Here is a 25,964-nt window from a genome sequence, read left to right as displayed (position 1 = left end):
TTAACGCGTAGAGGATTGTTGTATCTTCATTCAAATAGAGTACAGTAAAATCTTTCTACGACGAACACCTGTCCGTTACAGAGAAGTGGTGTTGACAAAATTACTCTTAAATGAAACATCTTTTAAGAGTATTTTTATTTAAAAACAGATAACACACATATCGCGCAAATATAGTGGTACAACACCTTATAGTAAGGTGTTTAGTGTTGTCTATAGAAAGAACTATTGAGAAAATCTAAATCAAATTTCGATACATACGTATCGAGTATTATAGATGAGATTACAAGTGCAAAATGTGGAATTTACGATCTTGCGTGGATAAAAATGTATGATTTTTTCTAGAATTCAGAACAGTTTTAACCATTATGCAGACCCTGGAATTGGGAGATGGCATCTCGACAAGTTTAAAAGAAAATAAAACTAATACTCTTTTACAAATTATCCAAAAATATGGTTATGTACTGAGATCTAGTACCTAATGTGACAGNTCGGAAGTTTTGTTGCATTATAGATGTCGGCAACAAACATAAACTTTTTCATTGTTGATCTCCGGCTTTTATTAATAATTCTGCGCGTTTATTGCCGGTGTTTTACAACTCTGAACTGTATATTTAGAAATCGGCTTCTCGAATTTTGAAACATTTATTTCAGGTCTGTCTGCAACGTTTTCCTCCTACGAATTTCTTAAAAGTGTATCGTTTCTTTAATAAATCGTATTATTTTTTTTTAAAAAATTACATTTCGTATTCATCTCGTCATTCAGATTCGAATGTCGGCATTCTTATTTAAAACTCGTTTTTAAACTGAGTTTTTAATTTACAATGTTTTTATTTCAACAAATTTCCTTGTATTCCTGAAGACTGATGCCGCTTTCTTTTTTTCCCTTCTTTTACTTATCGTATTTGCATGTCGACGAAATGTGCGGTGTGATTGGGCTGCGATTTGAAAACATTGCAAACCTATAAATCCCCACTGTTTCCATATGTCTGGCTGTCTTCCATTAATCTCGAGAACGGACTTAGACAGACGAGAGACGAGATCAGATATGAAAACCCAGTGGAAGGAGGCCCCGATTAAATATACAGGTATTCGATGCAAACTGCAAGTCACGTTATTTCAGTACAAAATTTTTCCCCTGAAGGAGTTAGATAGGTGATTGGAACGATTCTATTGTTAAAGGAAAAGTATGATGTACAGGGACAAGCTACTGCTAATTTTATATATTTTAAATTAAGTAAATTTGAAATATAATTAAAAATTGCAGCCCGGCAGTTTACAGTTTTCGCCCACCCTTCTTTAGTCTATAAACGATAAAATTGTTTTGTAGCATACAGTTAAGAATTTACAGTTAGAAAAATAATTCTTTATACGTTGAGAAATAATTTAATAAGTTTTGCAAATTACTATGTTCGATTCAGCCAGTTATATCCGATGGTTTTTGTTCTATAAAATTTAATCTATGAATTTTTTTGGTAGTAAAATCGACTTGCCATTGATCTTTCGCTGATAATTGATGCTTTTTAACAGAATCTATAGCTTACTATTTCTCTTGAAAAATTAATTTTGTGATTTGAAATAATTCCATTAAAAAATTATTCATATGAAAATAATTTTGTGATCTGAAATAATTCCATTAAAAAATTATTCATATGAAAATTTATTTTGTGATCAGTGCTACCCAAACCACTACTACTACTACTATTTAAACCATAGACTTCTATTCATGCTTTTTTCCCACGAGTTTTAATAGAATTTGTTGCCAATAAACATTCAAGAACAGTTAGTATGTCGTCATCAGATGCCATGGCCGACTGACTGACTGACTGACTGAGAGACAATGCCGTAATGAACATAACTGGCGCCCGGGACACGACACTATATTGGCGCCCCCTCTCACCCCAGAAACAAATCTTGTTTGTCTTGGAGACCATTTGGCGCTCCTCTGCGAGTGGCGCCCGGGGCACATGCCCTACTTGTCCCACCCTAGCTACGTCTCCGCTGAGACATTTTCTTCTTCGTGTGTGGAAATTCTGAAGTCCCTTAAGATCAGGCAGCTTCAAAGGATTAACTTAACGTGTATGGCCGCCTTAAGGCCATCTTAGTGCCTACAGAGCGGAAAAGGAGAGAATTAAAAAAAAAAAAAAAAGCTTTGTTTGCTAGAAACATGCAAATTTTTAAATCTATACGCTATTAATAATATTTATTTTTTAATCATTATTATTTAAATGATGCAATGTTATATTTTTTACAATTAATGTATCATAACATCAAAACATAAGGAAAATTTGTTTTTGTGTATCTGGCAACTTCCAAACAGTACGCGAAATGTTTTCATGGAAGACATATGGTAGTTGACACACAGTAAAGTTTTTAATTGATTATTTAATATTTTTTAGGAAACAATAATATATTATCGATAATGGATATTACCCCTTTATTTCGAGCGTGTGTAAAAACTATTAGAACGCGAAATAAAGCTTTAGGTTTTAATGTTGATGGAGATATATTAGGAAATAACAGATCTAAACAGACTAAGTCTGATTTTGAAATTAAAGTAAAAGAATTGGTAAGATATACATTGTAGATCAAATTAAAATTAAATCATTTTTAGTCTTATCTAAATTTATAAGATTAATGTCAAATGTCAAAATTAAAAATTTTGTGGAAGCATTATATTCTTAAAGATGTTTAAAGGCTTATTTTTCAGATATTAAAGTAGTGGTTTACAAACTTTTATGATTGCACTCCCCTCTACCAATAACAATAAATGTAAGCCATTTCATAGTAAAAATGATTTAAGTCATTAATTTATAAGTTATGTACATAAATTATAAATGACTTTTGAAAATTATAAACTTATACAAAGAAATATACACATATTTGCTCATAAAAGATTTAATATTTTGTGCAAAATTAAAATTATAAATACTCATAATATAAAAGAAAATATGAAAATATTAATGTGAACAGCATGACTGAATGTTTTTCATTATTTATATATATGTTGATTTGTTGTTTTCCATAATGGCAATTTACAGATCTTATTTCAAGAACAGCTTATTTCCATACTTGGTTTTAATTTCTATCAAAACTGAAAAAGCAACTTTACAGCATTACATTGAACCAAATAGAAAATTGGTTATTCTTTTTCAATATTTATCCATCAATTATGTAAGGACATGTGTTATTGATGTAGACCATTGATAAAATTGGGAACATTATGCTGATTGATGTTACTGAATATAGAGTACCTTTTTTGCAAAAACCACAAAATCAAAAGCTTACGAAAGCTATTTGAAAGAATAAAAAGTTGTATAATATATACATATGAGCTATACAGTAATATACTCATCAAAAGTCTTATTTACACATCAGTAGGAGTTTAATCTTTCACTTGGATATGGTTTTTGGTGCTTAGATTAAACTATCCAGCTTTTGAAAGCAGTTGGTGAGTCATACAGTAATGTTTATTATACATAACAGTCAAATAAGCTTATAATATAAAACAAATTTTTTCATATTTTCAAATTCACAAATTCACAAATTAACTACTTTGAATTCTTTTTATAAATATTTTTTTTATGATTTTAAATATGAGCACAGGTAGATAATTTGCATATCCTCAAGAATCTAGTACTCCCACTTTGGAGGTCACTGTGTTAAAACATGATTGTATTCATAATTAGATTAAGCTGGTTGAGCAGTTTGTTTATTATAAATAAATGTCTGCAGCTGTAATATAAAATCTACTTCCTTACAAACAAATATTTTAATTTGTTTATAAATAAAAGCCTTAACCCCTTACTATATAAAAAATTCCTTAGATTAATTATAGTTATTTGGTAGGATCAATTAATCAAATTGATAAATTCTCTTTCCTCTGTAGTAAGCTAAACAAATAGTTTTATGACAAAGTAAAATTTTATCATTTATTTTATCCAATGTATCATATTCTTTTCAATAGTAATTTTACAATGTATAGGTTTTACCAGAAATATAATCAAAATATTGATTTATTTATTTACAATAATAATGCGTCATAGCAAATGAGAAGCACCTACCTCAGAATCATATACTCAGTGGTGGATTTTTAGGACTTGAAGCTAAAAGCAATTAGGATCCCAAATTGCTTTTAGGTCTACTCTTTAAAACATTTGCTATTATTTATGTTAATGTTTATTACAAACTGGATTTATAAATAAAGATTATGGTTATAATTACAATAATTAAGATTAGTTAGTATTTTGTAAGGTAATTTACATACGTACTGTGGATGTCACGCCAACAATTGTTCTAACTCAAGTGAAAATTTACACCAAAGGCGTTAAGGAGGGTTTTAAAGAACATTTTATTTCTGGCTAGCGCTTTCGACATGGATATGAATGTCATCTTCAGGCAGTAATTGAAAACAAACGGATTTCAAATGGGTTTAAATTTAAATGATAATGGCATTAGCCATTTGGAACATAACATAACATTAAGAACAAGTTAATTTGAAACGTGTGACATTGACAGATATGTGCCTTAATTTGCAGTGGGGGAGGTAGATGCAGAACTAATGTTGATGTTTTTTAACCATTTGTACAAACTAATCCAAACGTCAGGCAATTTGAGGGTGGGGTAGTTGCAAGGAGACAGCAGCTTGGTGAGGAGGACCTCTCAAATGTACACCAGGCCCACTTCCTCACAATGCCTGAGTATTGCCACCCAGTTCCTAAGTGGTGTGAGATAGTGCTGCACTACTAACTTGGATAGTTGGTATCACAATCAGTATTTTTAATTAATATTAATTATACTAATTACTACTTTAATTAGTTTACTCCTCTTAAACAATATACTATTATTAAATTAATTTTTTGACATGGTATTCCAAAAGCTATGCAGCTATAACCCCATTTGTTCTACAGTGGTCTATTGTTACATATATTTATTTTTTCATCATTATATCTTATATCAATGGTTCTCTGACATTTTTGGTTTGTAGTGCACTGTGAAACAAAATTTTTCTGGCACACACCATACAAAATTAAAATGTATTAATATAGTTTAAATTATGCTATGTACAGTACTATAATAACTGTTACTTTATAGACCTAACCTAGCTATTATTTGATCATGGATATAATAAATTTTTGTACACAAATGGGTTTCATCTTGTTTTTAAAATTTACTTCCATAATATTTATGGCATATTTAGCCCATTTCTTGTGGTTCACCAGTGTGCCTCATCATAATATTTGACAATCATTTGCTGTCTTAAATGTAAAAAATTAACTATTTTCATGAAGTTTCATCAATAATTTTTATAATTAAATGAATCATTCAAAAAAAGTTTATAACCAAAGTATTTCCTTAATTTTATAAATATATTTATAGTCTTAAATATAAATTTCATATAATAATAAAGAATTAATGTTTAATCTTAAGAGTCCATTCATATTTGATTTCTACAGTTAAACTTTTATAGCATAAAGTCAATTTCAGGTTAATATTTTTTACAAAATTAATGATTTTGTATACATATTTATATAGTAAAAAATAATCAGATATATAAAATTACTTTTTATAATAAATGTATGTACAATGATTGGCATAATTCTAATTGATGTATTTTATGTAATCTGTATATTTTAAATTAGTTTTCAATGTTTTCTGAATAGGTATTCTTTAATTTTTAATAATTTTTGCTTATTTGTTTGTTAAAAATATTCTTTTGATTTTATAATAAAATTTAGTAAATTTTTGGTAATTAGCAGATTTAGAATATATTTAATTATCAAGAACTGTTCACTTTTGCTCATTTATGGCTGTTTTGTTTATTAGATATTAGATTAAAGTGATCAGATGTGTTAGGTTCAAATGCGGGACACTTCTGTTTTGTGGGAGCTAAAAATGGGGTGGACCTCCGACAATTATAATTATTAATTAATAAATTATCCAATATGTAATTGAAGCAAGAAATAAAAATAATTTAAACTATGTAAAGACACCTCAGAAGCAGGAATGTTCTAACAAACAAGAAACCTTCTTTACTCCAAACATACAATATTATTTGTTCTAGTCATGTTTGGAAACATATCCATTTTATTTTATTTCATATTATTCCCTTGTAAACTTTTTTTTTTTTAATTCTTGGTAAATCTGTTATTAGTTTAATTCCTTGTTTACATTTTAATAATAGTTTAAAACCTGAAGCAGACTCCTAAATGAGATTAAAAATGTTTATTTTAATAAAAATAATTGCTGGAAAGAAGTAAGGAAGGTTGTTTCTTGTTTGCTATAATTTAAACTACTGTAAGCAAATAATTAAAATGATTGCATATTATCATCCACATGATGAGACTAATAGTGCAGAAAACAGTTTTAAAATGTTTATTTACTTGAATATAATGACAACAATGACCAAAACTCTGATCATTAAATGAAATTTTATAAGTGTATTTTAACTTGTGTGTTTTGTGACATGCTAATTCTGATAATATTAAGCAATTGATAACAATTTCCATGATTACAATAAGCAGATTATATTATATTAGTTTTTTTATAACCTTTATTCAAACTTACTAATATATGAAATTAATCCTACAAATAATTTTCTCTCTGATATTATTTGTGCAGTTACTTTATATCAAACCTAAGTAAAAAATACATCTGATACTATCAATCATTTCTTAATTTGTTATATTAATTAATTAATTTAATAAATATAATATTATTGTTGTAAGTTTAGTAATAGATTGAGAAAATATTTTAATAAGTATAGTTAACATTATAGCTGATTAGAAAAAAATATTTCTTGAAAATTTATCAAATAATTGGTGCAATTTTTATCATTTCATATTTAAAAATTTTTTTGAACAGTGATACTTAATGAAAAAATTATTTTTGAACTGCTGTGGTATTATATAATCTACTTTAAGTTAAATATTTATATTAAAAATATAGAATGTGTCATGTAATGAAAATATACTTTCTTGATTCTAATGATTGTACCAATTAGTTTCCTGAAGTCTAATGATTGTACCAATTAGTTTCCTGAAGTGAAGAAGTCCTGTTTACCAAATCCACTCCTCAGGGTGTTATTCTGTCTCCTTTCCTTGGAATACTTTGCTCAATCCACTGTTGTCAATTGACACAGCTGACTGTGCTAATTACTATTTATGCAGACAATGTAACTTTGGCTTGCATGACAGAATACCTTCAGATATCCAGTCTAAGATATAGAAAATCTTGTTACAAATAGAGGAAACTGAAAATACTCTAAATCTAACTTTCAATCCAATAAAGACCAAAGATTTACTTTGTAACAGAAAATTCAAATACTTTGTCGTAAAATGTATTTGAACGAAGATAGAATGGATCACAGAAATAGATACTTGAGCTGAATTACAACTATCATATTGACTACATTCTAGCAGAGCCAAATGGTTGGAAAATCAATTAATCAGATGCTCTAGAAATACATGGGACCTAAAATCCAATGCATTGAAAATCCTTTATCAAGGAGCTGTGCAACCCATGGTTCTTTATGCAGCCTGTTCCTGGACAGTGTTTTGCAGAAAATAGTTTCTGAAAGAAAGTCCTTATTACCCAAAGAATCTTTGTGCAAAAAGTTTCAAAAAGCTACAAAATGGCATTCACATAAGCACTTTTGATTACTAATTTAATTCCTTGGTCACTTGTAGCCCAAGAAAATATATTTAAATATTACCTTAGGTCAGATTACATCAACTGTAACTATCTGGGCCTATTACAAGCCACTTCTCTCAACTTACTTTCCAGATCAAAATGCAGGATTGTCTATTCTTGCCCATCATACTACTGAAGAAGGAATGTATGCCTAGATCTCTCAACTCAAGGAAGTGATGATATATTGCTGTATACAAATGGCTCTAAAAATAACATAACTGCTGATGCTAGTCTACATATATATTTAAAGTAAGTTTCCAACCCTTTATATTCTTGAATTCAAGTGTATGGCTTACACCAAAATTTTCCACATGGAACTTGATACAGTCTGTGAAGCAATTCAATAGGTTTCCAAACTTTGTTGTGATTGATGTCTACTCTGACTCCAGATTGTTCTGTCTAAATTAAAAGACAGAGCTACAAAACATCCAAAATTTACATATATCCAATATCTGCTTGACACCATTAATGTTAATATTAATTTTTACTTTGTATTGGGATATATCAGAAACAAAAAATGAAATAGCAGTCCAGACAGCCAAATTAGCAGCAAGCAATGATATTCTGGATCTAAAGTACTGTACATCCTGTATTCGACTTAATAACTATACCTCTAAACACACCCTTCATATTAGGAATAATCAGTGGATAAACTCATTCAAAGGTGTAACAATCCAAAATTTTTTCTTAATATTGACAATAAGAAAAAATTTTTTGAGTTGATAAGACACTTTATTTTTCATCTTCTATCCTAAGTTATTCAATGACTCAAATACTAACAGATCATTGCAATATTAATAGTTACCTGACTAAATAAAGTATCTCTTAAATAGTCTATTATTATTGTGTGACAAACTCAACTGAAACAATGGAGCACATCGTCTTTGAGCCCAGCTTATTCTTGACAGAGACTTGAATCACAGCTGAAACTGCTGGACTTTGTGGCCGTTTGGTCCAGTGATCAATCTTTCATTTCTCAAAAACAAATATACTTTTTCTCTTTTCTTGAGTTTTGTAAATAATATGTTTCAAATATGTAATTTTCAGAAAGCAACATGTAAATTGTCTACATTTAGTAAAACTGCAAATATACTAAAATTATTTCTGTCCAAGTGTTGTATTCATTATGAGTAGTGTACTTATTAAAACCTCCACTAACAGTTTAGATTTTGATCTGTTATATATTGTAACACAGCAATGTGTATATAACTATATATATTTCATTAATATATTAAAATTAATTTTGTTATTTAATAAAAGTTATGTTTTTATAGCTAACAAGCATATCAAAAATGCATGATTTCTTAATGGAACATCGTAAGGAATATATAAATATTAAGTGAGTATTTAAAAGCTTTTTAAAATATTTGTTTTTATTAATAGTTATACACACAATTATAAAATGGATATTAAATATAATGTATTAAAGGTTTTGAACCATAAAACATATTCTGGAAGCTGCAGGTGTCATTAACATTTATCACTACTAAATATTTTTTAGAAAATATTTCTATATTATAACTTTTTTAAGAGAAATGATTTACTAAATGTATTTTATGATATGGCTTAAAGTTGAGCAACTGTTAAATGATAGTGATCTAGATATTGCTTGGTAACAACTTGTATCAAAAAAGTCTTTGAGATTTAAAATGGTTAAATAAACATATCTGCACTTGTTACAAAATCCTGTTTATGAGAACCACAGAAATGATTATATAGGATGCATTTCAAATATCTGTTATAGAATAAATATAAAAAAGAATATCCTTTGTAACAAATGATTCCATCGATAAATCCAAAAACTGAAAATACTAAAAATCTTTTAAGGAACCTTTTTTTTGTGTTAAAATGTTTTTTAAGATGATTTACATCTCATCTTCAGATCACAAAAGAGTTCAAAGAACAAAATACAGCACATTAATTGATTTAAATTTAAATTCTAGAATGGTTTCATTAATTTTAAGCTATAGTTAGTTTAATTTTATTTTGTTTTCTTTTCTTTTCTTTAATCTTAATTATTATTTTTTTAAATTTTGTTAATTTTTAGTTTTTTTAATTAATTTTAATTTATGAACATATATATTAAAATTTATTAATCTGTCTTTTGGAATGTTTAGAATTCGAGTAAATTATAAAAATGAAGATTATTTATATAAATGAAAACTATGGCAATAGTTTTTGAAAATTTATTTTGCTCAGAAAAGTTAAATGAAGGGAATACTTGCTTAAACCATGTTATGTAATAAATTATTAAAGAATTAAGTTACTTTTTAAATATAAATTTCTACATATCAGAGCACTTTCTATTTACTTAAACTATTTTTAATTTTATATTTGTGCAGTAATGTAAAATTCAACTCATCAAAATTTGAGAGGAACACTCCCCAGAATATAGAGAAAAGATTTTGAAAAAAATTAATTTCAAAGTCATCATTAGGATAAATAATGATGTTCTATGAAAGCAATTTACAAAAGTAAAATTATTTTTAACTAAAATTACTTATATACTGTATATATATTCAGGAAGTAACTAGAAATTTCTGAGTGTGGGTCACCCACATTGCTGATGACTTGCTTACGGTTACATATGATAGCATAAGTAGGTAGGCTACCATAAAACCCAATAACCCAAGATCACTAGCAATACATTATTCAAGAAGCTGCCATACTGATATTATATCATACATATTACATACATGTCATATGCAAACCAGTGATACACATGATAACCATAAATGAACCATTAAGTCCAGCAACAAAAACATTTAACAAAACATCCAACAAATGCTTTCAACCTTACCCAAGGACTGATTCAGGTTTGAGATCAACCCTGAAGCAGTTATTTTGGAACATTAGGAGGACACTGTAATGGAGCTACAATATCTTGAGGACATTGCGATAAAACATGAATACAGAAGAAACCTAATACGTGGTTTGGCATATACCTACTGCAACCAACGGGCCAGGTGCAGCAACCCCATTACCCAAAGGACTTCCAACAGAACTAGGAATTGCAACACAACCAACACTTACATGCCTTATATAAAGAAATAGTTGGCATAACAGGTACCAAGTTGGCTTACAAAAGGTCCCAATTGATATATATATATATTATTATTATTATTATGAAATGCAAAGGACAAATCTGATGATCTTAGAGCCCCAGGTGTTTACAGTGTTCCAGTAAGGGAGATTTGGAGTACATTGGTTCCATCAAATGCTCTGTTCAAAAAAGGGTGTGGGAACACAAGTATGACAGTAGGGTTCTTAGTTGGTCTAATGATCTCTAGCCTCTTCCCATTTTATCCTTATATTGAGGCTGATAGAATCCTTGTCATTATGTAGAATTCCAAAGACTGTTGGATTACAATATACAATGTTTACATTGCTCATATTGGCTAGTTCTTTATGTATTTGTTTTAATTTGGGAAAATAATGTAATGCAACTCTCATCTTAGATGTCAGTTGGGCAGATGTAACTCTTATGTTTTTAAAGATGTTAATTAAATTACATATCAATTTTGTAAGAAATCCATGTTTGAAAATTTTTTCAATATAATTCAGTTCAATGTACAACATGTTGATGATATGAAAGCAATGGGTGTTGGCTTGTCGTATTAAGGACCTGAATGCTGAGTTTTAAAGATAGCAGATCATAAGAATGTGCGGAATGAAAACAGATAGCTATGTGGGTTTACAGTAAATATTAGTGTTGATTTCACCATCTTTGAAGATGATAGATAGATATGTGAAAAAATGTACTGAAGTATCACTTTCTTGTTCTAATTTTAGAAGACCATACGGATTGTCATTGAGTTTATTTAGAAAAAGATTGAGGTCTGGTTTCTTGCACCACAAAATAAAAATATCATCAATATACTTAGTATAAACTATTATATGATGTAGAAACCTTGATAGAATTTCTTTTTCCAATCAATGAACAACTACTTCACAGAAGATCTCCAAAATGGGGCTGCGTATGGAAACACCTCTTGTACTGTACACAAATAGTGTTATTAAGGGTGAAAAAGAAGTGTAACATACCATATGTGCTAGTTCTAGAATGTGTTGTCAAATGTTTACAACATTATTTTTTGATTTAAATCATATGAGTTGTTAAATATAAGCTTAATGCTGATAATTGATTTAAGATTGAATCTTTATTTATAATTCTGGTGTGTAAATTTAGGAAAACTGAAGGAAAACTTTAGCAATTAATAATTTTAAGAAAAAAAATTTTATTGTTATATATGATATTGATACAAAATTATCATATTAATTTTCTTTGTTTTAACAATGAGTGAATGAATGAGCTTTGCAATATTATTAATTGAATTGATTATACTCAATAAATAATTATTTTAATGACTATATTTTTTTTTTGTTTAATGTCATGTCATGGATTTTTTTTTTTCTGTAATAAGAATTAGTCTCAAATTAATTTAATATTTTATTAATTTTTTACACTATTTTAATTTATTATTAATTTTTTACACTATTTTATAATTTAAATAATTATAAAATAGTGTAAAAAAAAGTCTTTAATTTATAAAGTTGAAATGCTTTTTTGTTAATAAAAAATAATTTTTTATTTATCTAAATCAGTGATTCCCAAACCTTTTTGAGCTACTCACCTCCCACCTCCCACCTCCTTTTTTCCCACCTCCTTTGTTTTATAAACTTATACCCAACACCTTCCATCTGTACCCCCAACTCCCCTTAACCTTCTGTGGGAGAGGCTTGGAAATATTCTTAGAGAAACTTTTCTATGAACCTCAAACTTTGTGTCCTTAACTACATTGTTCTCCATATCTGGAAATCATTAAACATAATGTTTCTTCTTATCCATTTTAATGGAGGAAAGGGAAAGGTTGTCAGTGACTCAACCCTTGCCTATGATCACTATTTGGTCAGGACCCTGACTCTAATGCCCTTGCTGCCCTTGCTTTTTTTTACCCCTAGGTTTACTCAATGACTCTAGGTGGGGTCGACCTCCAGGAGAGAGTTGCACTCATTTTGGGGACCATCAATCTAAATCAGGGGGTCATCAAACCTTTTTCACAGCAGGCCACATAACTGAGAGAATGACAAGTGTGGGCTGCATAATCATTTTGTTCAATACAGCACACTGATTACAAAAAATAAAGACAACTAACATATTTATTTACCAATATCAGGGCTGTGGAGTCAATAGATTTTTACATGACTTCAACTCTGACTTTTCTTTACCATTGGACTCCAACTCTGACGAGGGACAGACTTGTTAACAAGGTAGGCCCAAAAATTCTGATGTTATCATGTGACCTCATAACATAAGTTTCAATAAATATAGTTCTAATAAAGATAGAATGTAGAAACTTTTTTATTCTAAAGCTAAAAGATTCCTTTAAATAATGACATAGTTAATATATAAATATGTATTCGATAATTTTTACTTTCCTGGCTGTTATATATAACAGGAAAAGTGTAGTGATTAGTCAAAAAATGATCCCAGCCCAAATTTTTACAATTTTGGACTCAGGACACCTTGAAATGTTGAGATATGCAAAAGAGTCAGGTTTTTTCCTGTATGTACGAATGTTAGACTGTATGGGAACATAATTTTGAATTGGAGTCAGATGGTTTAACACAGGAGTTATTAATTTTCAAAATGGTTGAACTAAATTGTTTGGTATACATTCTAACATCCGTGCATACAGAAAAAACCCCAAATGTTTTTGCATTTTTCTACATTTTGAGGCTTCCAGAGTCTAACAGAGAAAAATTCTGGGAAAATCATTTTCTGACTGATTGTCATTCTTTTCCTTTATTATAGGCATATACTTTATAACAGCTGGGAAAGTAATAATGATGACAATTCTGATTATTTTAACAAATACAAAATAAAACGATTTTAAAAAATTAATTAAACATGAAAATTTGACAGATCAACTGAATATATAAATTCACATTTATTGACTTGTTTGATGATGGCAATGGTATTTGGTAAGCATGTATGAATAAAAATAGTAAATACATTCATATTCAAACAAATTAGTTTAATAAAAATGTACATAATATATAAGTATACACAGGGGCGCCGCTAGCTGTTTGAACGCCCGTGTGCAATACCGATTATGCCGCCCCCTGTTTAACTACGACTACCTATGCTGAGCTTGCCAGAAAGGCTCTTTGCCGCCCCCCTGGACGTGCCGCCCGTGTGCGGTGCACGCCTTGCACGCCCGCTTACGGCGGCCCTGAGTATACAGATACATTAAACTAAGCCAAGAATAAGAAATATAGCATTTAGACTGGTAAAGAAAAAGGTTACTTATTTTGCCATATTGATTAGTTTATTATTTTTCATCTCTTATAAATTGAATTACTTCTTACAATAAGAATCATTTCTATTAAGTCAGCATTCACTGACAAGCTCTTTAATCATATTTAATAATTTTAAGAGCAGAAAATAAACGCTCTACTGAAACTTGGTTGGTGGCAATGCTGTGACAATCAATGTTATATCTTGGATAATGTCTGGATGGTGCAGTATGACTGTTTTAACATCCGAACTTGAAGAGTTGTCAATGTGACTTATTTTTTCCAGTGCATAGTAAATATCATCTTCAAATTTTGTAAGATTTCCTTTTCTGTCTGTACTCAAACTTAATTTTGAGGGTAAAGACGAGTTTTGTGAAAAAAACTAGTAGATGAACCAGATGTTGCTTGGGCAAAAAGTAACGGTAATGAAGATTAAGATTATTAGATTATAGCTGATCTTACCCGTTTTTACCATGGGCAAGAATTAGGTCCCCTCTTCTAAGACTAATTAGAGTTATGTTCTGAGACTAAAATTATGTTCGATTTTCCACAAAAACGCAAAAACCCACATCTAAAATATTACAGTACAATCATTCTTCAGGGTAATCAATAACCCTCTCCCTCTCCCCCTGCGAGAGGAATTTCGAAAAATCCCTTTTTAATGTATATTCTTATGATGTATCCTAACTGTATACCAAATTTCAAGTTTCAACTCCTAACCATTTGAACTGTGATATTATGAACCCATCTTGATTATAAGATTGTGAATGTGAATAATGAGTAAAACATTCATTAAGTCCAACCACACTGGAGATATGACATGACCCCTTCTATGTCTACCCTGTCAACCTTTAATTAAGAACCAAAATTTAATAGAATTAATGCCTTTATACGCATGCTACCGTGCCAAATTTTGTTTCTTAAACTTTACTCATTCTGAGATGTTGTTTAATATTTTAGAACAGAATAAAGAAATTAAGCAGATTAGATGCCAACATGCATACGTGCACAAATTTTTCCTTTTATTTGACATTTTTTGAGTTTGAGAGATCTCCAAACATACAGATTTGCAAAAAACTTGGAGGACCAAATGAGACATGATTCAAATACTTTTTCGTTTTTTATGTACAGTCGACCCCCTATAACACTGTTGATTATTCCGTTTTATATGAATTCCACGTTGTACAAGTCACTTAGATTTTACAAATATGTGTGCTGGGCTGCGAACGGCTCATGTATTTGTAAAATCTAAGTGACTTGTACAACATGGAATTCATATAAAACAGAATAATCAACAGCGTTGTAGGGGGGGTCGACTGTACTGTACATAACAAGTTGGGAAAGTAAAACAAAGTCAGAGGAATTTTTGATGACTTCAACTCCACAGCCCTGACCAATACACAAACACAATTGCTGCAGCAAGCTCATAATTGGTTTTCTTTGAAACTTCATTGCAGGTAATGTACAAAATGCACTCTGATATCCAAAGTTGCAAAAAGTTACCAAATTTTTTATTTCACTGATTTTCCTAAAAATTATATTACTTTCAGATGCAAAAATCATACTGACGAATTTTGGCATTTTTACTTACACTTATTTTAATTTTTTCTACATAGTAATTTTATCTACAATCTATGATATTTCCATATAAATAATTATATTTTAGCTCATTTGTGGCACAGTGTGGTGGAGGGCTGGATAAGCTGACCTCGTGGGCTGGATCCTGCCTGCGAGCTTTAGTTTGGTGATCCCTGATCTAAATGAAAGAAGTCACTATAAAATGAATTTCTGATATTTTAATTAGTTTCATGGTAAACCACTATAAATGAGTTATTTCTTATATTGCATATAGTTTTCAAGTTTATAAAATTAAAAAACTTTTTGCTTATTAAATTTTTTAATATTTCAGTCATTTAATGTATGATGCATCTCATATGACAGACAGTGAAAGAGATCAAATTGATAATGATGCTCAGGCGTTTATGTTAACATGCACAGAAATTCTTCGTAATCTTCATCAAGAAAGTATGTATAATCTAATTTTATATTATTGAATATTTAATAAAGTTTTATTTGTGAAATTAAACTAGTATTTTACTTTTTATTAAATTGTAATTCTGCCAGCCCTTTTCTACAAAGAAATATTATATTTTTAATTGTGTTGGGATTGTTCACCTGCGGACATTTTAAACTGTTTTGCATATTTGTGCAGAGGCATAGCCTCTAAAGAAAGGTTGTCTCTGCAATGGAAATAGTTGTTTCTGGTGATTGGACATGGCAAGAAAAATTGGACTCATATCCATTTGTGATGTATTTTACTTTATATTAAATTAAACTAGTATATTAAAACATTCAGTTAATTAAATCATTTTGAATTAGACATTAGTGTTTCAATGTCTAATTCAAAATTTTCTCTACATATATATAATTTCAGATCATGGTATTTTGTAAATAAGTAAATAATAATTAATAATTTCATTATTATTATTGATATATATGTAGATATAAAAGTTGAGATATTTTTACAAATAAAAACAAGATAACACTTCTTATTAAATATAATGATATTTCTCATTAGCTTCAAAGGTTTTTATATTAATTCCACATTGTTTTTATGAATGTCTGATTGTGTGTAAGTGGAAAATAATTAATAAAACTATCAAATGGGTATTTTTATGAAAAAGGTAAACAATAATGAAAGAATACAATAAAGTATGTTTACGTAAAGCAATATAGTTACTCATTAGTGAGTGATTATCTTGCTAGGAAACCCAAACATTTTCAATAATTATTTTATTGCTTTATGGTTTTATATGAATATTTACGTACATTTATCTTGTATTTTACAAAACAAGGGTTTCCTAAAGCAATGTTGAAAATGGCCTCATAAAAAACCATAAAGCAATAAAAATATTATTAAGAAATGTTTGTTTCCTAGTGATTGAATCATCCTGCATTTAGATAAATTGAAAACTGAAAAATTTTATGTTTGCAATATTTGATTAAGATTTTACTTATAAAATTAATAAAGCAGAATGATGATATATTTTAACATTACATGATTTTATGATGAAATTTTTTAACAGAATAATTTAAATTTTATTTTGTGTCATACTTTATAAATTATACCAAATTTTAGTTATAACTATTAATTAGCAATGGCAAGGCCAATTGTTATGAAATGGGTAGGATGAAATGTCAAACAATGTGGACTGTCAGTTAATTTTTGTGAAATTATAACTTAAATAAAAATATGTATTTATGTACACTATACAACTGTTAAGTTTTTAACTTGTTTTTATTGAAAACATTTATATACATTTTACAGTGTTACATTATAAACAATATTTTTCCAGTCATGTCAGATAAAGTGCCAGATTTATTTTTCCAAGGGCATTTTTTGCCCTTGAAAAAATAGTGAATTCAATTAATGATTTCTCCATGAATGGAAATGCAATTGCCATAAACATTTGCTATTCCAAATACTGTATTTCAAAACACACTATTTCCCATATTAAATCACAAGTACAGTCAAAGTTTATTTTTCGTAAGTTCCATAGGTGTTTTTTTGTTTGTAAAATTAAAGTAGGCATAATTTTTTAAAAATAATTTATTTCACTTTTTATTGGAAGACAATAAAAAATATAAATATTCACAAAATTCCAAGTAATTGCAAACTTTTTGATTCAGGGAAAATTTTAAAATGTTAATACAGTAGACTCCCATATCCTCTCCCTTATCTGAAGTAATGTGGGTGGGAGTGATCCAGACAGAGCAGGCCCTACCATAGGGCAAACGGAGCAGCCGCTCCAGGTGCTAAGTCCTAGAGGCACCTCAGTGGTAAAGTAAATTAAAGGGTATAAATTAGAGGCAACCAAGGGGGGGCGCCATAATAGGATCTCGCTCCATCCTAAAACTTGCCTTGGGCCAGCACTGGATCCAGATATTTAAAAAATCCAGATATGGGACTATGATGATTTTTAAATAAAACTGTAACATACATACTTACTCTATGTATAAAAAATATTTATTTTGACTTTGACACTTATTTTTGATAATTACAATTAATTTTGAAAGTATTGTATTAAAGTTTCTTGTTTTGTTCTTCTTGATTTGCTTATGAGCTGCTACATCATGCTAAAGCCTCATCATTAGCACATCAGCAGTGATTGATGCATTGTGCTCTTCTACAGACTTCAAGGTAATCTTAATAAAAAATTTTTTTTTATAAATGTAGTATGGAAAGGTAAAATTTGTAACAGTTTACAATATTTTCAAAAATTTTTGGTTGTCTTTGATCAGTCTGGATATGGGAGGACTAGATGTGAAGGAGTCTACTGTATTCAAAAAAACTTTCATAAAATTATATCTTTTTACCCTTTCTTCTAAAATCTCTGATTAAGAATTGAAAGGTTTTAAAGCACTTAAGAGTTTGTGAAAACTTTATCTTTTAATGTCTTCATTAGAACAGTGAAATAAAGTATTTTGAAGATTTTAGGTTATTTTGACTTTTTAAAAATTATTACGAAAGAAATTTTCATGAAATATAGGTAAAGTCAAAAATATGGTAGATGCTACATAAAAAGTTTACAGTAAATCAAACAAATATTAAAAATTTTAATACAAATTTTTATGACATTCAATACTGAGCTGAGAATGTGGTTAAACAAATAATAATAATAACTAAATTAATAATTATAATTTTAATAATTTAATAAATAATTTAGAATCATCTGAAAGAAAAGAACTGACCCGGGGCAGAGCTTGAACCTTTAACCTTCACTTGCCATGTTGTGCCACCTGGACCCCAAACTAGCCTTTGCTTCCAACCAATGGCACTCAGCGAGCTTTGTGGAGCTGTACTTAGGCTGTGGGCATAGGAGTTGTTCCCAGCCAGCACTGTGATTAACTACATAAGGTTATATCTAAATTTAAATACATCTGGAAGTGAAGGCTAGCTTCAGTTATGGATGGCACAACTAGCAAGCACACTGCATGACAAACAAAGGTTGTGGGTTCAAGTTCTGCCCTGGGTCAGTTCTTTTCTTCCAGATGATTCTAAATTATTTATTAAATTATTAAAATTATAATTATTAATTAGTTAAGAGATGGCACCTAATGTCTACCTCTAGTAGTAAATTACTTAGTATTATCATTAAATTAGCAGAGTTATAGCCCAATTATTTAAGGCACTCATTTGGTTATATTTCTATATACATGTTGGACTTTGCAATGTTTGATATACTTAATTTTTTACTTTACTTATTTTGTTAATGAAACTGAAACTATTACTAAATAGTAATGAACATATATGAGCATACAGTTTCATTTACACATGAAGTTAGACTCACTGCTATTGAATATTGCTCAATGTATTAGCTTTCCCACTGATCATGCATATAAGATATGCCTGCAAGACATGAGGCTATCAAAGGCTGTCAAAGAGCCATCAGAGTAAAATGAGCTTTTGATAGGGAAAAACTGTAGGTAACAATAAATTTTTATTATTCAGATATTTCATACCTTTCTCTATTTCAAAACTTTTTTTTACTTTAGTTTTAGTTTTTTAGTTGATTATCCATACTGATAACATTTCATACATGCACCATCTATTTATTGGTCAGAAGAGTATTAAAACTGCAATTTTAGAGTTTTCTCAATCTATTCAATATTAATTCAAATTTTCAATTTTACAATAAAGTTTATAAAACAATAACAATAAAGTACAATAAAAGTTTATTTTCAAAAGTCTCTTAGGTGCTTCACCAGTGTTATACAGTTCTAACACCTATGTTAAATTTAGTTAAGTATATTATAATGTATTCTACATACATATTTTATTTAAAATAGTTTCAGATTTATTTTGTATACATTTTTAATAATGATAATGATAATAATAATGAAGTAATCAGTTATTTAAATAACTTTATTTTTCAGTTAAAAAGCAAACTTCTTCAATTCAATTACTTGAACATAGAGAAGGTGTTATTGCAATATTAGATTCTTTTTTAAAAAGTAAGATATTACACTTGTTAATCTAATTTTTAAAAATAAAATTTATATTATCTTTTCAAATAATAATTTTATTAGTAAAATTATGATATACTTAACATATTGTTTTATTATTAATGAGAGTTTCAAAATAAATATTTTACAAATCTGTAAATTTCTTAAAAGTTATAAAGGGATTAAATTTTGGTAAATGATTGTTGAGAGTATGAGTATTGTTTTATTAAGAGAAAAAGTTTGAAATTTGAATGGAACACTTTGTATTATGTAATGTATAAATGGCTTTTGTTGAGAAATAAAGTGATTGAATATCTAAATAAATTAATATGAAACACACACACACACACACACATATATATTTTTTTATCTTTCTTATTACAGTGGTTTGCAAAGTATATAGTGAGCAAAGAGCCATCAGAGTAAAACGAGCTTTTGATAGGCAAAAACTGTAAGTAACAATAAATTTTTATTCAGATATTTCATGCATTTCTCTATTTCAAAAATTTTTTTTTACTTTTGTTTAGTTTTAGTTTTTTAGTTGATGATCAATACTGATAACAGTTTTTGACATACTCCTGTATAATGGAATGATTTGTAACTTCAAAAATATGTAAATATACAAAAGAAAAGTTTTTTGATGTGACTTGAATTCAATTAGGAGCATTTATAATCTTATTGTCATTAGCTGATTCACAGAAATATTTTAGGTTATGAATTGATAAAAGTCATATGGATTAGATTACACTTTGGTAGAGAATGTATTATGACTTCTAGAAGTAGTAGATGAAAGATTGAAATTTCAATTCTGTGAGCAGTAGAATATCACTTGGATTCTCATGTAATAAAGTGATGTCTTTGGAAAAGAATCAATGCTATTTTTTACTTTGACTTGCTATGATCTACTTTGTATTCAACACTATTTATCATAGAATGTTTCTCTAGATAACTTTGTAGTGTTAATAAGAAAAGTGACAACAATCTTTAAATTCAACAATAAATTAATAAATAAATAAAACAAATGTTTTTAACTGTTTTTAGTAGTCATCTTCAGGTCTAAAGACAAGCTCCTAAAACAGTTACATATAAACACAATAATTGCAAAGTTTAAAATTAATTAAATGTAAAGTAATTTAAAAATGACATGAGCAATAATTAATAATTAAATTAATTACACGAAAAAAGTTAACTGATTACCATACATGATGAATTTATTTATAAACAACTTATTATGTAATTAACAATTACATAATAAGTTGTTTATAAGTTATAATAATTTCCAAACATTAGATAAGATACTAATTTCTCTAAGATCACAGTCTTTATCATAATCATATTATTATGTATAAATTATTTAAACTTGATCCTAAAGTTAAATTCTGTTGTGATATTGACAGATATATTCATGTGATTTGTAATTATAATAATAGCAAAAATTATTGCAGATAATTGACTGAATTTTATTCTTTTAATGGGTTTAGTAGAGTAACTGTATCAGTTTTTGACATTTTAAAAATTAAAAATTTTAAGCTAGTTAAATGTATAAACTGTTCAGCTGCTTCATTTGTGTGACCGAAGGGTCGTCACCTCTTTGATGCTCTGTCAGGATGACACCACCATGTCTCGTTTGACATGGAAGCCACGCTAACTAGGTCATGCGAGCGGTCGCGTAACAGAGCGATCAGATTCGGATGGAGGTAGATATAGTGCACTGTAAGTGATTTATTCAAAGATGGGTTAGCGTAACAACTATTTAATGGATAACGATAGGCCATACAGGATATACGACATTTTGATCTTAATGATACTAGATTTTAGATACAGTGGTTCCAGTGATATTAGATATATTAACCAGATCTTAATGTTCCACGATTCCCTAGAGAGAGAGAGAGACAGAGAGAGTTTACAGTAAATACGCATGGCAATAAATACTTTTTATGATATCTTGATCAGTAGCCAGTCGGTAAGACAAAGTTTAGCAAGACAGTTCTAATTCCAATAGTTCTGACTTTATCCTGGATATTAGGCAAGACAAGATATTAGGCGAGGTATCCAAAAATGATGAGGTATCCAAACAAAAAGAGCATAGGTTACATGTAAAAGTTTTCACAGGAAAATTAAATTGAGTAGTCCGATTGAAGAACTGGCAACAACTGCCCCACTTTGTTGTTCTGTTCTATATGTTGTACTGTTGAAATCGAAATATTAGGTTGAAAGGTGATGAGAAAGTGTCATTACTAGCCTGAGAACTTAATAGATGTTTTGCTCCCAGGTGTAAAAGTTGACAGTTATTTAACAAAAGTATAGCTATGATGTGATGTTAGGAGATAATGATATAAACATACTGAAAGTCTGGATTCAGATCCTCACATTTGTTATTAGAGAATTAAATTAAAACACATACTGTAAGAATTATTCCAAAGGAAAGTCACTGGTGCTTTTGTTTTGGAATTAGATTTTGAAATGTCAGTTAGCTGGTGAAATATTATAGTTATTCAGTATTTAAAAAAAAATTATTTTAAAGAAATGTTCTACTTGTAATTAATGTTACTATAAACATTACAAATTACTTTTTTAATTATATTTAAAATACAAGATATATTTAACTGTATATAGCAATTACTGGAATTATGTATATAATTAAAAAAGTATTTATTCTCTAATAATTTTGAAATTAGCTGTCAATAAAATAAAAGTTCACCTTTCAATATAGGTTTTTGTATAAAGAAAAGTTTGTATATTTACATGTTTCTTAACATATAAAATCTAAAAAAGACTTATAATGCCAATTTCTGGTACAATTACACTAATTTCCTGTTTTCTTAAAAAAAGCATAATACATTAAATTTATTTATAAATCTGAATTCTTTTTTTAATGGTTAACTTTGAATATATATTTAAGAAATTTGAAGATAAATGAATGCATGAAACAATCTAGATTAATGATATTATTTAAGTTAAAAGTTTTTTAAAACTATCAATATTATAAATATAATAATAATCTTATTCAATAAAATTTCAATAAGATTAATAGACTATAAATATTAGGAATTACAGATTTTCTAGAGTAAATCTTTATTATATTGATTATTAGAAAAAGAAAAATTTTGGCAACTTGGAAGCTTGTTTGCTAACTCAAAAATCTTTGTTTAATTTAAAACTTTTTATAATAGTCTAATGAATATTAAGTTGAAAATAATATTAAATTATCACAAACATAAACTTATATAAATTTTTATTTATAGCAGTACGCATATTAGATTTATTACTTAGATATGTTTATGTTAATATGGAAATTAAATTTTTTGCCAAAATAAACAAAATTAATATTTATTGTTAATTTATAATAATTTCATTATTTAAAATAGTATTTATCTTTTTTTGTTTTGATTCTTTATTTAGTATTTCTAAGAATTAATAAACAGATGAGAAGCATTACTAATAAATACTCTCAGAAGTTTCTTGATTCTAACATTATATTACACCCATCTCAATCTTTAAAATATTTTACAATGATTTGCTGCAATGAAAAGAGTAGAGGATATGATACAGAAATATAAGAAATGTATAATTAAGTTGTTATTCACGAAAAAATTATTTATCCATCTTGTCTTTGTATTTTTTATTTGTTGACTTGGTCTCTAAACATTTACTATATATTTGTTAGGAAAACAGAAATTGAAGAAAAATAAATGTAATATTTATTTTTCTTCAATTTATTTTTAATAAAAAATATTTATTTTTTATTAAATAAGATTGATTAAGTTATTATATACGTGCAAATTCGGATATATCAAATATATATAATATTAGTTTTACTTTATAACGCAATTAGCAAAATTTTTCAAAATAATTAAGCTAAAATATACGTCAAAAATCGCATATTACAAAAATTAATTAAGCTTTACTATAAAACGCAATATGCGACATCTCGCGGCAATATTAATTTAACATAAACGTGTATAATCGCATATTACGTAGATATATTGAATAAGTTTTATTTTACGACGAAATTCGCGAAAATTCGCAGCATTATTGTTATTTTTTTATTTTTTATTAACTAAGTANGCGACCGGGAAACGGATTTAAGACGAAGTTGGATAATACAGCTATCGAAGATAGTAAATAAATACGGATTCTCTATTAAATTGTTGTTGGATCGTACACATAATATGGAGCAGTATAGCAAAGAAATAATATACAGAGCTATGGAGCTCTCCATCGTTCAAGACATGGAAGACATAAGAAAACGGGAGAATACAAGCTGGTATGCAACAATTTTAAATTACCCAGTAAATAATAATTATATATGGACGAATCTAGCTTTTAACATCAAAAAGTTTTTTATACAGATTAGGTTAAATAAAAATGGAATAATTATAAACGATAAATATATAGACTATACCCAAACTATATGTCCAAATTGTACAAAAATGTTATCTAGAGTTCATATTATATGTGAATGCTGTAATGAAAAAGATAAACTACAAAGGCTCCAGATGGGACTGCTGACTAACTGTAATAGTGAAAAGGAGATGTTTAATACTTTTGACAGAGCTAATACTAACACGATTTATATGTTATATAACTATGTTAAACAATTCACTAAATGATAATTATAACAAAATATTAATGTAACTCTATAGATCTGTAAATAGTATATATCAGTGTTGTTAAGACATGATTATATGTGATGTTAATACGCATTGTTAAAAAAATCAAACGCCCTTGTAACAGGCGAAAGCCTTTTACGCCAAATAAAGATGATTATGATTATGATGAAAAAAAAAAAAAAAAAATACATTTAATAAATAAACATATTTTCCAATTTTATGATACATTTTAATAGTTTCTATTAAATTAGTTGGAACCTAAAACACAGTCAATTTTCTTTTTTAGCTCTTTTGGAATTTTGTACAGTATAATACCTGTAATAGTAATAAAAACATTTTTTAGTTTTACACACTGCCTAATAATTAATATTTATGTGAAGTATTTTCTAAATTTTTTAAAGTTCTAAATTGAAGCAATTATTTGAAAACAAAGTAAATAAAATATTTATATTAGAAATAAATAATTTTGAAAATTTGAAATTTTTAGTTGCAACAGATTAAAAATGTTTTGCTTTTAATTTAATAATTTTTATTTAATTGGGTGCTTTAAACTTTATTCTATTAAATTTTTAGCATTTTGACTCTTTAATAATTAAATAAAATAATTTTAATTTACCAAACTAAATAAATTGCTTTTGTTTTATTTTTAGTGCAAGATTAGAAGTAGATAATAAACAATTGAATACAAATTTCACCGAAGAAAAATCTAAAGAAGACAAAAACAATGCAATAATAACAAATAATGATATAAGTTCTACTTTTGGAGAAGATTTAGAAATGTCGAGTGAAGAATTACAAATTGTAAGATTATAAGAAATGTTTCTAAATATAATATATATATACATATATATTATATAAAATCATACTTAGTTTTTTTTTTAATTTTCTGAATTAAATCATGTAAAGTCAGCTATCTGACAAGTTGTGATCATAAGAAAACATGAACATATTGAAGGCATTCTTGATTCAAAAATTATTTTTAAAAAATGAGCAGTTTTAATCAGTAACTCAAAACATTGAAATGAATTTTAAGACAATATATAATATAATATATATACAGTAGACCCCCCCTATAACGCTTAGATACGTTCCACATTAATCGAAATTTACGTTGTAGGAATGATTAAATACATGAGCCAATCGCAGCCTGATAGGTGTGAACTTTACGGACTAAGGCTGTTTGAAAGGTTTTCTTCTATAAAATTAACCGATTCTAGACTAATTCCACTCAACATTTCCAAAACACGTATAATTTTTTGGGAATAATCTGTATAAACTATGCTATAAACAAAAAATTATAGGATTACTTACCGAGTGTGCACCATTCGACTACGCCCGTTGTTCAAAGCTTGTCTT

The 25,964-nt window shown here is 28.0% G+C and overlaps 1 protein-coding gene across 1 annotated transcript in view; it reads left to right on the top strand.

Moving 5' to 3' along the window:
- The first annotated feature begins 2,314 nt into the window (after positions 1 to 2,314).
- LOC111613082 (syntaxin-18-like) overlaps positions 2,315 to 25,964 on the top strand; it is a 72,092-nt gene continuing 48,442 nt past the window's right edge. The window contains exons 1-6 of the mRNA XM_023354393.1: positions 2,315 to 2,566; positions 8,964 to 9,028; positions 15,899 to 16,014; positions 19,927 to 20,004; positions 20,380 to 20,446; positions 25,259 to 25,409. Coding sequence (XP_023210161.1) covers positions 2,420 to 2,566; positions 8,964 to 9,028; positions 15,899 to 16,014; positions 19,927 to 20,004; positions 20,380 to 20,446; positions 25,259 to 25,409 — 624 coding nt within the window. The 5' untranslated portion in view covers positions 2,315 to 2,419. The remainder of the gene's footprint in view (positions 2,567 to 8,963; positions 9,029 to 15,898; positions 16,015 to 19,926; positions 20,005 to 20,379; positions 20,447 to 25,258; positions 25,410 to 25,964) is intronic.

This window comes from Centruroides sculpturatus, unplaced genomic scaffold (genome assembly GCF_000671375.1).
Source record: "Centruroides sculpturatus isolate CEXI.00-Female unplaced genomic scaffold, Cexi_2.0 scaffold134, whole genome shotgun sequence".
NCBI lineage: Eukaryota > Metazoa > Arthropoda > Arachnida > Scorpiones > Buthidae > Centruroides > Centruroides sculpturatus.
This window is presented reverse-complemented; position numbering and strand designations above follow the sequence as displayed.